The sequence below is a fragment of the Kwoniella newhampshirensis genome, chromosome 7 (genome assembly GCF_039105145.1).
Source record: "Kwoniella newhampshirensis strain CBS 13917 chromosome 7, whole genome shotgun sequence".
Taxonomy (NCBI): domain Eukaryota; kingdom Fungi; phylum Basidiomycota; class Tremellomycetes; order Tremellales; family Cryptococcaceae; genus Kwoniella; species Kwoniella newhampshirensis.
In genome coordinates, this window is record NC_089961.1 from 1,130,342 (window position 1) to 1,145,576 (window position 15,235).

At 52.0% G+C, this 15,235-nt stretch overlaps 3 protein-coding genes across 3 annotated transcripts; 2 read left to right on the plus strand and 1 right to left on the minus strand.

Annotated features, from left to right (window-relative positions):
• Positions 1–473: 473 nt before the first annotated feature.
• IAR55_004129 (uncharacterized protein) lies at positions 474–1,721 on the plus strand (the record flags this gene model as incomplete). Its single annotated transcript, XM_066947230.1, has 1 exon — positions 474–1,721. One exon carries the CDS (start codon positions 474–476, stop codon positions 1,719–1,721), a length of 1,248 nt encoding a protein of 415 aa, XP_066802609.1.
• A 2,118-nt stretch (positions 1,722–3,839) lies between these two features.
• Positions 3,840–6,435, plus strand: IAR55_004130 (uncharacterized protein; the record flags this gene model as incomplete). Its single annotated transcript, XM_066947231.1, has 11 exons — positions 3,840–3,974; positions 4,090–4,177; positions 4,267–4,331; positions 4,393–4,474; positions 4,563–4,700; positions 4,789–5,213; positions 5,293–5,375; positions 5,453–5,572; positions 5,665–5,880; positions 5,944–6,031; positions 6,166–6,435. The coding sequence occupies 11 exons, from the start codon at positions 3,840–3,842 to the stop codon at positions 6,433–6,435; spliced, it is 1,710 nt and encodes a 569-aa protein (XP_066802610.1).
• Positions 6,436–6,926: 491 nt separating this feature from the next.
• On the minus strand, positions 6,927–14,697 carry IAR55_004131 (uncharacterized protein; the record flags this gene model as incomplete). The annotated part of the gene is made up of 9 exons (XM_066947232.1): positions 6,927–7,046; positions 7,105–7,514; positions 7,573–9,485; positions 9,539–11,130; positions 11,176–11,339; positions 11,392–11,557; positions 11,615–13,038; positions 13,087–14,562; positions 14,682–14,697. The coding sequence occupies 9 exons, from the start codon at positions 14,695–14,697 to the stop codon at positions 6,927–6,929; spliced, it is 7,281 nt and encodes a 2,426-aa protein (XP_066802611.1).
• Positions 14,698–15,235: the final 538 nt, after the last annotated feature.

The window sequence follows — 15,235 nt, forward strand, 5'->3', positions numbered from 1 at the left end:
TATATGGCTACGAGGCAGCATGCAGCACTCCCAGCTGTCAGGTCAGAGTTTATCATCTAGACGCGTGTGGATTGCGATGCAGGGCTTTTCAAACTCTGGGAGCGATTCAGGGCGAGCAAAGGATCAGGTCTCGCTGATCTCTCCATCTCAAAAACGGGTCCGTGCGCTGCAGGTCACGGGGTAAGTATGAGTGCACATGCCGCAAAAGGTGACTGACTGGGGACGGGTGTGATACGATCTTAAAGGGGGTTATCATATAAAGAATGCCGGGGGATGGCCAGCCAGCAGAGCGGAAGCAAATTCTGGGATAACCAAAAGAAATGTTGACGGCGTTTTGGATTGTGGCAGATGGGTCGTTACGAGTTCTCTGACTACTCTTGGACCTTTTGCTTTTCCAGCTGGCCTTGGTCTTTCGATCTTGGCATATAACAGTGTGTAATACGCATATTCACATCACTGCTCGCAGCAACAACATGTCACCTCGAGATATCACCTTCAGACTGCTGGCTCGAGCCGCTAGACAACGGCGACAGCTCAACATCGCCCCCATCGCCCGAGCAGCTTCGACCTCTGCCTCTGCGTCTCTCGCTTCGTCCTCTTCATCCTCATCTTCATGGCAGCCTGCCCTTCCTAGCGGTGCTTCACCGGCCTACGATGCTGCCCTCTCTTTCCTTTCAGCTCATCAGGAAAAGGCATTGGCAAAGCTGGAACGACTCAGATCTCGACTCGACCTCTCGAACCCGGACCCGGCGCTCCTGCGTCGAATAGACAAGCTGGAAGTGGAGGCTTATGCCAACGATCCAGTTGTCAGAAGACAGTTCAGAGAGACCGGGGGCAAGGGAGAGATGGGCAAGACCATCAATCGATGGTTGGCGGAGGAGAGATGGAAGAAGGAAGGTGGTCTGGACTTGCTCATGCAGAGAGTTCTGCAGATGAACGTCGTCCCCGATATCTTACCGGATGTCCCTCCTACTGCTCCTCTGACAATGACGCTCGGGACAAGCCTGATCGAGCCGGGAAGCTTCCAACAACCTTCATCATTCGCTTCTCCTTCTATACTCAATTCACAATTATTCCACCATCCTGCTCTTCCTTCAACATCGTCTGCCAACCCCGAAGCGCTTCACACTCTCCTTGTCATCGATCCGGATGCACCCGACCATGAATCGCACTCTTTCTCCCAACGGGTGCATTACCTCAAAACCGATATCCCTCTCTCGGTCGTCTCGGGCGAGATCGATCTGTTCGATTCCAGTCTCGGTACAGAGGTGCTGTCCTGGGAACCGCCCGCTCCAGAACAGGGTACACCTGCCCATCGATATGTTTATCTCCTGATCCGTCAATCTGCCTCACAATCACCCTCCACATCCAATATCTCATCAAGGGAAAATTTCGACCTTCGAGCTTATCTCAACGAGAATCAGCTCACGTCTTCTGATCTGGTCGGCATCAACCTCGTCCGCGCAAAATGGTCATTGGAAGAAGACGGATTCATCAATTCTGTTTATATCGAGCACAGGGGCGTGGAGGATGGCGCACCGGTCTTTGGAAAGGTGCCGAAGGCGGTCAGATATGGTTATCCCATGAGCGCAAAGAGACAGAGGATGGAAGAGGCTAGAGAGGAGGTCTGGGAGAGGGCAGTGGCCGAGCTGGAAGGTTTGGCCGGAGAGGTGGAAGGGCTGGTTGGGGAGAGAGACGAGCCTGAGAAGATCAAGGCGTAGGGTAACGACAAGAATAGAAGTCATGCACTCTGCTCCAGCATCTTGACGTCTCGTGCTTGTGTCAGACAGTAGTCGCCATATTCCATTGAGAGCGGAAGTTTGCAACTGTGGGCGTGGAATATCTATAATTCTGCAATATACCCAGCAGCAAACCGATTGGAAGATTACTCGCTTATAAACTAGCGTAGACCCCAGATTTCTGGGAATTGAGCGCCGCACCTTTGTCATTCTGTACGGATCTGAAGTATACGTTCCATTGGATCGCACGGAACGATCGTAGCAATTGGCAGTGTCTTCAAAGAGCAATTTCCTCAACATCCCGATGTCACAACATCCACGATGGGGGACTATGTGAGGTGGGCAGAAACGATGGCAATATCTAGGGCGGGCAAGTGTGCTCTCCTTCGGAGCGATTCATGCAAATGTGGGAGGGGGTAAGCTGGACTGAGTGTCCATGTCAATCGCTGAGCGGTGTCTGGCATGACGGGCAGGTGACTGAGTGATTGGCCATCGTCAGATGTGAGCTGCCTATCTCGCAGAGATAGTAGATCTCTCAAGCAGTATCAATTGATGACCGCTGCATTTGCTTGGCATGCAGTCATGAGCATGGGCATGGGATCGACCAAAGGGGTCTTCCATGGAGTACATGGAGGGTGCAGGGCTCAGAACAGATAGATCTACGGGAGTTATCGCACCCTCGCCAAGACTCCTGTAAGTTAGAATTTACGCCACAGAAAACTTGGTCGTAATGATGCGAGGCGATAACGACAGGGTTGGGTTGATTCCTCTGTGCAGCAAGGGAGGACAGCTACAACTAGACTTGGCCAAGGGACACGCCTCGGTCATGCACTCCACAAACACATACTCGATACATCTTCGTACGACCTACAGCTGCTGCATCGCACGCTTTGCTCTGCTTTCTTCTGCTTCTGCCTGCAAGCAGAGCACCATGACGGGAGGTTGACAGCTGTTCGTACGGGTGGGTTTTCTTCATTAGCTCAGCTCAACTTACGTGATGCGGGGCTTCGTTAGCTTCTTTTCCTTCCTTATCTCGTTCTTTCTTTTGGAAGAGAAAAGAAATTCCCGACCAATCAACTCCTGGGTTCACACCCCTCATCCTCCGTTGGAAAGGGTCAGAGAGCTTGCAGAACGAGTGACGAGCAGCCTACAGTAGGTCAGGTCACAGTACATGTACATGCACATGCACATGCAGTAGAAGAGTAGTAGTAGTGGTGGTGGTGGTGGTGGTGGTGGTGGTGGTGGTGGTGGTAGTACTCCGCTCTCAGCGGGGAAGCGGTTACAGGTTGTGGAGTAAAAGAGACATAGATAAGAGACGAATTTGCCTCCATCCCCTGTTGGGGATTGCGAATGTTCGTCATCCTCCGTCACATGTCCCTTCTATCTAGATGGGAAGGATTCGATTGGTCGATTAACAGTTGTGTCTCCTTCGTTATCTGACTCCTTCGACAAAGGTGCTCTGGGTTAAGCGAGCATCGTCGGAGTCCCGAGCATCACCATCGTAACCTTACCTCGTCTATAACGGGCTATGCAGCTACACTAGCGTCGTTTTGACCCGGTAATAACGTTCGACTGCGAAGACATGCTCGAGAACCGAACAGGCGATACAGTACATGGACAACCTACGACTATGCTCCTGGACGTTTGGGACCTGAAGCAACGGCAACGCCGTCTGTGCAAACTTTTCACACGGGGACCCTCTGCTTCTGCTCATGCCTCATGCCTCATCCCTCGTCCCTGCCTGGGAGGAGACCCTTCCCCTTTCACTCACCGCCGTACTCTCTCTCTCTCTCTCTCGTATCATTGGTTGAACAACGGAGATTGAGGGCGGCGCTTGGCGTCTAGCAGAATAATGATAAGACTCAGTCCGTCATGATGTCAATTCTGCGATCCTCCCAAACGTCCCTTTTCGTAACGCTACATATATATGAGTAGACAGGAAGCGAAAGAAGATTCAATGTCCGTTGATCGTCTTACCTGAACTCTCAGTCAATCTCCCAGTCACGTATTCGTTGCACTACCTATCCATCACACACACAGGTGTACTTGACCTGTGCTCTTGCTCATATCGCTCTCGACACACGTTCACTGCACGACGTCATGAGGGCCCGTCAGATCCTCAAGAAGTTGGAGAGCAATCATGCCGAAGGACTCTCTCACAAGGAGATGTTCCTCGCGACAGAAGATCTCCTTCCAGTCACTGAGGAGAAGAAAACGTGGGACGCTTGGAACTTTGTACGTTTCGTCATCCGTCGAGTGTGCGACGGGGTCCTCTCCGCGAGATCTGCGGCGCTTCGGATTCGATATGTGTGATGTTGACGGTCCAAACTCTCCTTCTCCTCTGGTGCAGGTCGCTTTTTGGATCGCAGACAGCTTCAACTTGAACACATTCACTATCGCCTCGTCTATGATCAGTGCGGGTCTGAATTGGTGGCAGGGTGAGTTGCACGCTATACCCCGAGAACCTGACTCTACGGCTGACTGAACTGCTGCACTGACGACTTTTGCTTTTGGCTGGGTGGTGCAGCCCTCATCTGCGTCATCATTGGATACAGTCTTGTCGGACCTTTACTCGTCCTCAACGCACGTCCAGTGAGTCGATCCAGATGCACGCCAAAGCTAGGCCTGTTCTGAAACCGAACCCATTTTGCAGGGTGCTATCCACGGTATCGTGTTCCCCGCTGTGAACCGAACGACTTTCGGTCTGTTCGGTTCCCTATGGCCAGTCTTCAATCGTGAGTGGCTGTGTTCCTCTCTCGGAACTCAAGCGTCGATCTTGATCTGTGACGGACTGAAAGGCTGACGGGAGTGGCGCCTGCGTAGGTGCCGGTATGGCATGTATTTGGTGGGGGGTGCAAGCTTGGCTCGGGGGTGAATGTGTCTATGTCCTTCTTCGAGCCATCTGGCCTAGTTTCGCCAGGATCCACAACTCCATGCCAGCGAGCAGTGAGACCACGACTGGTGGGTGTCACTATCGTCTTCCATGATCGAAGTTCATCATGTCCCAATTCGATGCTGAAATTGTGGATTCTGGATTTTGGATTTCTAGCCTACGTCGTAGCATTCTTCATTTACTGGTTACTCAGCCTTCCCACGATCTGGGTACCTATCCACAAGCTCCGATGGCTCTTCATGGCCAAAGCCGTCGTCGGTCCCATCGTCGGCTTCACCCTGTTCGGATGGTCCATCACGCGAGCCGGCGGGATCGGTCCCGTCTTCTCCCAGCCTGCCACGCTGTCCGGCTCGAGACTCGGCTGGCAGATGATCATCAGTATCTCGAGCTGTTTCAACAACATGTTCACGTTGATCACCAACGCGCCTGATTTCGCTTCGAGGGCCAAGACGCCGAGCGCGGCCGTCTGGCCCCAGATCATCGCGATGCCCATTGGGTTCAGTGTCACTTCGTTCTTGGGGATCATGATCGCTTCGGCGAGTGTGCCGCAGTTCGGTGTGCAGATCTGGGATGTAGTCAAGGTATGTCCTCTCTGGCAGTCCACGCTCGGTCCATGGTCCATGATAGCACAGGGACTGAAACAGATTTTTTTCGTGGCAGATCATGGACACCATGCTTGACGAGGGATCATCATCCACCAGAGCAGGTCTGGTCTTCATCAGTGCCGGTTTCATCTACGTCCAGTGGGTTTCCCCTCCCCCCCCCCTCCCCCTTGCATCATAATTCTGCCTCTAGTTCAAAGCTGACTGCCATTGTTCAGACTCATGCTCAATGTCGCTGCCAATTCTGTTTCCGCCGGATGTGATCTTACCGCCTTGATGCCTCGATACCTCTCTATCCGAAGAGGCGGATACGTCGCTGCCATTGTAGGGATCTGCATGTGAGTAGGATCCAAGGACCTGAGACTCGACTCTTGTCTCTCAGGTATACCCATCTCATCCTGTCGTCTGAGCTGACCCACTGCATCGTAAGGTGTCCTTGGACCCTTTACAAGTCTTCTGCCACGTTCAGCAACTACCTCGGTGCCTACGGTGTTCTTCTCTCGTGTATCGCCGGACCCATGATCACCGATTACTGGTTGGTCCGGAGGGGACACATGAGGGTCAACGACTTGTACACGGCAGACAAAGATGGGTGGTACTATTATACGTTTGGTATCAATTGGAGAGGTTATCTAGCTTATCTGTGGTGAGTGTGGTCGTGGTCTTTCACTTCGACGTCTGCTGACTTGTGCATCTGATTCATTCGTAGTGGTTTCGCCGTCAACGCTCCTGGATTTATCAACACCCTCAATCCTGCCATTACCGTCTCTGTCGGTGCTCAACGCATCTACTTTTTGGTGAGTTCCAAGATCCCTTCCGGAGTGGGGCGAAAGATAAAATAGGAGAAAACAGAGACAGAGAGAAAATTCGACGAATAACACGGAAGAACGGCAATTCGAGCTGACTTGCGTTCTTCTGGACCGCCTCGCAGTCATGGATCACCGGCACCGGTGTCTCGGGTCTCATCTACTATCTCGCATGTCTCATCTCCCCTCCTCCCGGTATGAACAAGCATTTCGAAGAAGTGGACGAATCATTTGGCGAGCTTCGTGTCGACCAGATCGCCGTGCGTGAGAAGGGAAGTCCTCAAGCATCTTATGACGGTGGTGGTGGTGGTGGTGCAGATTATTATCATCAGGGAGAGAAGGATCCGATGGATTCGGAGAGAAGTGGCGGTGGAGTCACTGTTCTTGAGGCGTAGACCTTTTTTCGCTCATGAGTAGCAAGTGCAAAGTTGGGTCAAAGTGGGTTCTGCGGCTAGAGGAACTCGTTCGGTACAAAGTAACAGTCTAGTGAGAGCCATTCCAGCGTTATGCGTCAAAATATTGTATCTGGTAGTAGAATGTCCATTTTGCAATATATATCCCACATCGCACAGTGTCCTGAAACGCCTGTCATTTGGATGAGCCAAAATGAAAATGAAGACGAAGAAGTGATTCAGCCCAGCTTACAGCGCCGTCACTCTCACGATTGGTTTGCGATGATGCTCAAATGGCATGACAGACTATGAAAAGGGAATTGCAAAATTACACTATACTATGATATGGCTTGCGTGCTTTCCGATTGAACGATCCGAGCATCTCCATAAACCCGTAGATATAAATCAAACAAGACAAAAACAGAATAAAACCGCGACCAGCCCTCCCTTTCATTTCACTTCAAGGGCTCGTCTCACTCGATCTACGTGTCGCATCATCCCCCAAACGCCCCGTTCATCAATGCCATGGCATGTACTAGCAGTTTCTGATCGATCCTTGTCGCTTGTTCCAACGCCGCAAGAACCGAACCGAATCCTCCAAGATGTTTGATATACTATTTGATATTGTCAGCATCTCATTCACCAGAGTTGAGACTCAAGGGTCAAGCTTACCAAAGTAGACATTGCGTTTTCCACTCTTCCTGTCAGACTCTCAATAACCACCGTTAACTCTTCATCACTCATATCTTCTCTGATAGAAGGGCCCAAGTGACTTGGTGGGATTCCCAAAGTCGTCTTGCCGCTGCCGCCTCCTCGCACTACAGCAGTCGACACGTCTCGCTGGAACGAGTGCGCAGAGGTTGGAGATGTTGGCGGACTTGAACTGTCAGCCTTGATCGAGCAGATCGCTTCCAATCTCAGAGCGATATTGGCCAACTGTCGAACTTTCTCTATGTCTATCACTCGCTGCTCTTCGGCAAGTTTGCGAGCATCATTCACTTCCACCTCGGCACGGAGTTCGTTGGAGATTTCCGCTCGGCCAGAAAGCGTCTTGGGATAGAGCAGATGCAATTTTTCGGGTACTGAAGGGGGTGATCTACGTTAGCACCCAGACCATCACAATCGATATATGAAGCTCACCTTCCAATCCCTTCAGCTTCCTCTCTCCCATATCTTTGACAAACAGCCCAATCCGTCTCAATTCGTTCATCTCCCTTTTCATATCTCCCTGTAATTCGTTGACAGCATCCTCATCGCTGGTCTCGAGATACTCTCTAACTGATCCGATCTCGTTGATGACATCTTGACTCGCCATCAACTGTCCTCCATCTGCACTTGCGTTGATCCTCGCCGCTCGATTGACCATTGGGCCATAGTAGTCCATTCGCCTGGTGATCGGATCGCGCTCGCATTCCGGCGCTCCCCAATGGACTCCCATTCGAACTCTAAGACCACGGGCTACTATCCCACCATTAGAGTCGTACACTATCTTCCCGTCATGCGCATCCAGTAGCTCCCGAGGCCATTCTTGGGATAATAACCCGATCTGACAATTGAAACACCATAGCAGAGCTGCCGTGACGGACTGGAAAGAGACCATGAAAGAATCCCCTTCAGTCTTCACCTCATATCCACCGTCGAGTCGCAACTGTCTTCGCATGAAGGAATGGTGCATTTTGATGGCTGTCGGCATACCGGGGTTCGTCTCCCAGAGGTGAGTCGAATTGACAATATCGGTGAAGACGATAGCAACCTGACCGGTCGGTGGTTCGATCTCTTGTTGGAGTCGATTGAGAGTTCTATCTCCAACCTCTTCGTACCTCCTTCTGCCCGCGGGTCTCTTAGCCGCAGCGCCGTAGAAACCATCGCCATCCACAGCAGCATCAGCAGTGGCTTGAGGCCCTGAGCCGCCGATACCTCTTGGTCGTTGCCCACGTCGTCCGAAGAACAAGTCTGAGATATTCACCACCATCACCATCACGCTGCCCTCGGCACCGTAACAGATTGCGAAGTCTCTCAACTTCTGCGCAGCCATCATCGGATCGTCCCTCTCGGTCCTCGCAATGTCGACTGCAGTCTGGTACGAACAGCACTTCCACAAAGCTTGATTACCTATGATGACGAATTCGTCTGATTCCTGAAGGGGTCGCGTACGGATTTCGGGATCTGCATTGACAGCAAGACACTCGTGCCAGTACCCAAAGGCTCTTGAGATATCGATATCCTTGTCGTCGTTGACGTAACCCTTCGTCGACACCCAAGCCTCCGCCTTTCGGATTCGGGCCGTCTCTTCTCGATCGGTGGGGTCGTGTTTCTTCGAGAGTAATTCAGCCTCTCCTTTCCTGGAAAGCACAACGAGGGTGTCGCCAACGTTGCCGACGTGTAGGGTCTTGTCGACCAGATAGACTACCGCACCAGAGGCACCGGTACGGAAGACGGAACCAACGCTCGGGGCCCAATTCCGAAACATGTCGTCGATACTGGCGAAACTCGTTGCGGAACCTTTGCGCTCTTTGATGCGGGCAGTGGCACCAACGAAATGATCAAACGTTGTCCTGTTAGCCCACAAGAATGTCCGACGAAGAGCTTGACTGGCGTCTTCGCCTTCTTGTAGCTTCTCGAGATGGCTCGCCAATGTTTCCGCAAAGATCTCTTGGAGATGCTTTGGGATCTTCCCCGCTTGCATGCCGGATGCTGATCGACCAAACATGCCGAATATACACTCGTTATCCTTCCCCCGGAAATTCGGAACGACCAAGTCAAACATGTTGAGGTGCTCGATGCTGCCTAACATATCTGAAATACCGTATGCCATGTTGTTGACATCTGAGAAGGAGGTTCGGACACGTTTCTCATCGCTTTCATCTGGCAAAGACGGGATACGCAGCGTAACGTCCATTAGACCGAGTACACGGAGTTGGGTAAGAGCCGTGAAGTCGGAGAGCTCCTTGCGGAAGCTCGAAGCATGTGACATGTCTTGTGCGGACGTGGGTTTGATTTCAAGTCGCTTGTTTCCCGAAAGGTTGAGATAACGCAAAGCGGTATTCCAGTTCCTGCAAAAAAACGTAAGTCTGGGGGCATGTGGCTGAGACGATTTCACACTCACCAGTTCCAATCGTACGGCCAATTCGCAATGTTGTACTTGAGAACATTACTACCCACGTCCAAATGCTGCAGAGTCTTGATCGCACCAAGCTCCGAAGGCAATGTCTGGAGCTTGTTTCCGTTGAGGTGGAGCGTCTTGAGGTTCACCAGCTTTTCCAGATCTTCGGACGGCAAGCTTGTCAACTTGTTCCCACTTAGATACAGCGCCTCGAGCTTGTCGCACTTGCCGATAGTGTAAGGCGGAATTTCGTAGATCTCGTTGAAACTCAGGTTGAGAACTTTGATATTCGGCATCATGGCGACCCAATGGAACATGTCGTCCGTCAACCGGTTGTCGCCAAGATACAGCTTTTTTGTACTGAGACCAGCCGGAGGAGGTCCATCGTCGTTGTGACTACTGGTCTGAGATGCGATGGACGATTTCCGTGGTGGTTCGGAGCCAACATATTCGTCGTAATCCTCTGGGGGAGGTTCGAACCCTTCTAGCAGGTTGGAACTTGCATTGAAGAGCTCGAGCGAGGCACATGCCCACAGATCACTGGCTAGTCCTTTCAAGTTATTATTATGGAGATTGATCTCTCGAAGCTTTTGCATTTTGCCGAATCCTTTCGGGATGAAGTTGAGCATGTTGTCCGTGCACGAGAAGGTTTCCAGGTTCGTGAGTCGATCCAATGTGGGAGGCAGTCGCGTGAACTGATTGAAGTTGAGGTTGAGGTGAACGAGATTGATCAATCCACTGAAAGCTTCGTCGGCAAGAGTCGAGATTTTACCATGGGACAGATCGAGGTTTGTGAGCAGGTACGTGACCATAGCCATGTTCGGCAGCGGAGCCAGGGTGAATCGGGTGACCGAGTTGTGAGGGACACTGAATTGTCTGACATTCGCTCCGATCTGCGCATCGAGCGTGACAATGTTGTTGTTATCCGCTTGAAGATCTTGCAAGTTGGGTAACGCGTACACTGCTGTCAGATCCGTGATCTTGTTTCGACGCACATCCAGCTGCTTGAGGTTGGCCAGTGTACTGAAGGAATCCGGGAATTTTGTGAGTTCATTGCTGAACAGCGCGAGCTTTTCCAGCGACTTCAGGTCGGACATCTCCGAGGGAAGCTCCGTGATATTGTTGAAGGAGACGTCCAGGTCGACCAAGTTTGACATCTCGCAGACTATTGTCGGAAAGGTTTCGAACTTGTTGTTGGAAATGTTGAGGTATTTGAGAGACTTCATTTGAGCGAAATAGCTGGGGATGGATATCAACTTATTATTTTGAACCTTGAGGGATACTAAGGTCTCGACCTCATGCAGCGGTACCGACTCCAAGTCGGCGATTCTGTTGCACGACACGTCGAGTCGGGCAAGACTGTTACTGGCACGTATACTCATAGGTACACGTTTCAACGCCATATTCTGCATTCGCAGCTCTTTCAGCGTGGTACACGCTTGGATAAAGTCGAGGGGGATATCTGTCATGGGATTTCGAGAGACGTTGAGGATAATGATATTGTGAGCGTGTAAATGAAGGAAGATAGGAATAGTTTGTAGATCTCGACCACCGACGTCGATGAACTCAAAGGAATCGTAAGAACTTTCCTCCTCCTGCGATGAGAGATTAGCAAAGGATCACTCGTACCTATCACTCACAGGATCCATGATTGGCAGCACCGGAGTCTGGTAGATGAATCTACACAGTATCGCCAGGTCATCCTTTCCGAGATCCTCGATATGTTCCGCGTCTGTGAATCCAGCCTGGACCAGTCGTCGATGCTGGATAGAAGCCGGCCTTTCGGAAGGCAGCAACATCCGATCTGCATAAGCGTCAGCTCATCCGTCGACGCTATTGGCGAATTGGAGACCCACCTTGACCTCTTTCTCTAAGATACAACCTCATACTTGTAGTGATCTTCTTTCCAGGCTGTGCTTCGTTTGCTCCGGACAGAATGCTGATCACCTCTGCAGTGGTAGTGTTGATCGGCACAACCAACAACGAGTATGAACCGTCGACACGGTATATTCGCATCCATTGCTGTAGGAAGGTAGACAGGTTAACGCAGTTCTGAGTCGAGACATTCACGGTACTCACAGGTGGCGTGCTGATGTGAGCACTTCCGCTCGTCCCCGGTCGCCCTCCAGTGCCAGGTCGATGCGAGGTAGACGGCCTGCCGGAAGAACTTTTGCCTCGTTTGGTTCCGCTAGTTCCTGGTCGTGCACCAGCTGATCCTCGTGCAGATTTCGGTACCGAATTCTGAGCTGGCTTGAAGCCAAATGGAGGCGCAGCTCTCTTCTGCCCAGACGGAGACGCTTCGACTTGCGTAGAGCTTGGCCTCGCTCCGTTGTCTGGCTTCATGCCGCTGACATCATCGTCCTCAGCAACCCAATTCGGGTCATCCTCCTCACTGGTGTCCGACTCCTCCGGCAGTTCGTCATCACCTTCAACTCCCCACGATTCTGGTGCAGCCCATGCGGCCGGTGGAGCAAGAGAGCCAGAATTGCTGCCAGATGCCACTCCTGGTACAGGCCCGGAAACGCTTCCGGAGACGATATCGTTGAGCCCGGAACTTGTACCAGCAGATGATCTATGATCACTTGCTTCTCCGCTATCGGTCTTGGTGAGCCTTGGCGGCGCTGCGCGGGAAGGCGAAGGCATTTCCCTCGAAGGTCCTTGATATTTAATTGTTGAAGCAGGATTGAATGGGTCGTTGAAGACGGTGGTCTGACGGGGAGTAGTGCTCGAAGCCCAGGCTGGCGCGATGGGCTGTAGCGAATTGGCATCTTGACCTTCGCTGTTCTCTGAATCAGTCGAGCCCGTCTTGACGTTTCGTAATTGAGAAGGTCGTCGTGGTTGCGTTGTCGGCGGAAGATGGTGCTTTGGTGAGAGAGTGTGAGGAGAAGGAGGGGTAAAAGACTTGACATCGAGTGATCCTGCGGATCCGCCAGACTGGAATGGGTTTGATCGGACGAATGGATTGCCAGATTGGCGCTCAGCCTCTGAGATGACTGCTCGGCCTGTTGGCTGATTTGAGGTATTCGTACCTCCAGAACCCAACGATCCGGTAGAGCCACCTTGGCTGACCGACGTTGCGAAACTGCTTGTCTCTTGGAGCGCATCTTGCAAGAACATCGATCCACTCGTGGATTCCGAAGGGCCAGAACTAGTTGTGGCAGCAGTATCTGATCGGACTGGCGGGACTGGTCCGGACGGCTGAACGTTTGCTTTCGTCGGATCGACGATCCCCTCCATGTCATCTAAATTCATGTCGAGATGGAAAGGAGTCTCGGATATCTCGTGTAAAGGTGAGATAGCACCTTCGGAAACGTATTGAGAACCATGTCGGAATGCTCGACCACAGGAATCGGATGCGGCGCGATCGGTCGGATGGGCATTTGAGGGCGGCGATCTCTGGTTGAACGATCCCATTGACGTTGAGCTGGATATTCTAGAGCTCGCCGAGCCGGACCCAGAACCGCGATGTGACTCGGAAGGGCCGAAATCGCTCATAAGAGGATCTAAAAGAGCAGGTCAGACTTGTCTCTGATTTGGATAACCTGACTTACTCAGAGATATACTTGGACCGGTCTTCCTTTTCAGTAAACCGCCGAGGAATCCTTTCTTCTTCTCGCTGCTCGTGCTACCACCACCGCTAACTTGACTTGTCGTACTGCCAAAGCGGCCAACTCTTGGACCGATATTACCCTGTTTGGAGGACAGTCCTGAGACGGGTAGAGCTTTAGGGTTCTCGGCACCTGGCGATTCACCTGTTGTTCTGCTCGATTTTTGCTGACTGGCTGAGAGGGTTTGCAAGCTGTCACCCGATCCGTTCCTCGATTGTCGACTGCCATCTCTGATACTGGAAGAAGATGACGCAGAAGCCGTGGTCGCACCGGAGTTGTAAGGGCGCGATCCTGATCGAGAGCCGGGGCCGGTATCGACCATCGTGTCGATGGTCCCTTGTCTTCGTATCTTGGGCAAGGTCGGGACACTGGCGAAGTGGTTGAGGACCTGCATCGAGCTCTTTCTCTGCCCTTCCTTCTCCCTCAACGTTGCAGCTGCACCTCTGCTGGGAGGTCTATCTTCGTTCAAAGGTGGGGTAGGTGTAGACGCCTGTACTGGTGATGTTCTTTTCGGCTGATCGTCCATCAGCCAAGGGGCAATATTTGCCTCTGCTTGTCCACCGGCAGTCTCCCTTGTCTTCTTGTCGTCCGCTCTAGAAGCAGATGGGTCCAAGATGTCATCCATCGTACCTTCCCATCCCATCCCACCTTCAAAACCCAACGCTTCGGTCGTATTTCCTCCTCCGCTTGCGAACGACCCGATCACGACACCAGGATAGGTCTGCGACGTCGTGTCATTCCGCGATGGATGAGGTAACATGAATGGTGGTTCTTCCCCTAATCGTTTCGCAAGCGGTGAGACTCTTCTGTTCTGATTCCGGGCCGGACTCAATTGTAAGTCTGGATCAAAGTCGACGTCCTTATCCTTCTCCATGGCCCTGATCTTCGCTCTTCTCTTCTCCGCTTCTTCGGGCGATTCCATCCTAGCTGAACTCGAACCATTCCTCGTCCGTGGTGTGTGTTTCTTTCTCTCTCCTGGTAGGCCGGGACTGGCAGGTTGCCGTGGGGAAGTAGGGGGTGACGAGACTTTACGCGTGCTATGAGGGGGAGTACGAGTGGATGTCGATGCTGGTGACAACTGTTCGCCACCAGAGCTCTGTCTATCTGAAGTCATCTTCGCTTCTGTGGACGATCTCCGTAGTGCTTCGCTCGTCGAAGGTGTGATTGGTTCAGCGTTCATATCACTTGCAACGTGATGTGTAGCACCACCGAGAGGAGCAAGCGACCGTGTGCTCTTCTCCGGAGAGGAGTTCGTCCCAAAATTCGCGGGGGAGTGAGGGTGCGGAAAGTGGGTGGGAACGTGTTGAGCGGAGGATGTAAACGTCGTTGACGAAGGGTAGTTGCCGTTGCCCTGATCTACAACGTTACTTTGTCCAAATTCTGGACTGGTCAGCGTTGTAGCAGAGGTTGAAGGTGATCCTAGTTCCGGACAGCGGTGGAAGAAGAAGGTCCAAGGCTGGTGTTGACGAATGTGCTATGCGATTGAGATTGATGGTTCGATGTGGACGTGGTGGGTGATGGATTCGACAATGTTTGACGTCGAAAGATCGCCATAGCAATGGGAGTGCACTACCGAATGATCATGAACCTTCAGAGAGGTGTATAGGAAGGCGATGCGGATCAGGAGATCGGCGACGACTTACGGGCTGTCTATCCTCTAGCGATGTACAATCCTTTCCGATCGACACGTCCGCAATCAGTCCAAGTAGCGACGAAGGATGCGGATGTTCACACCAAAGAATTGTCTAGTGTCGGAAGGGGAACACTTCGAGGTCTCGGATGCCAGATGTCTCGTCGTCACGGTTTGGTCCAAACACGCTGCTTACGATGGACCGGTTTTCGTTCTTCGTTCTTCGAACAAGAAGGTAGGAGATACAACAGATGGATCTGACCCGAGTGAACCGAAAAGATTGAGCGCCGCGCCGGCTATGGTTGGGATACAGGGTCTGTGTTTGTATGATCCTCCGTGTAGGAGGTGATATATATATAACTTATAGAAAGAGAGAGAGGGCAAGAGGGCAAGAGAAGAGAGGGTCATCGACGAGCGCGAACAGGTGCAAGGAAAGAGGTGACTGACCACGTAATAAGAGGC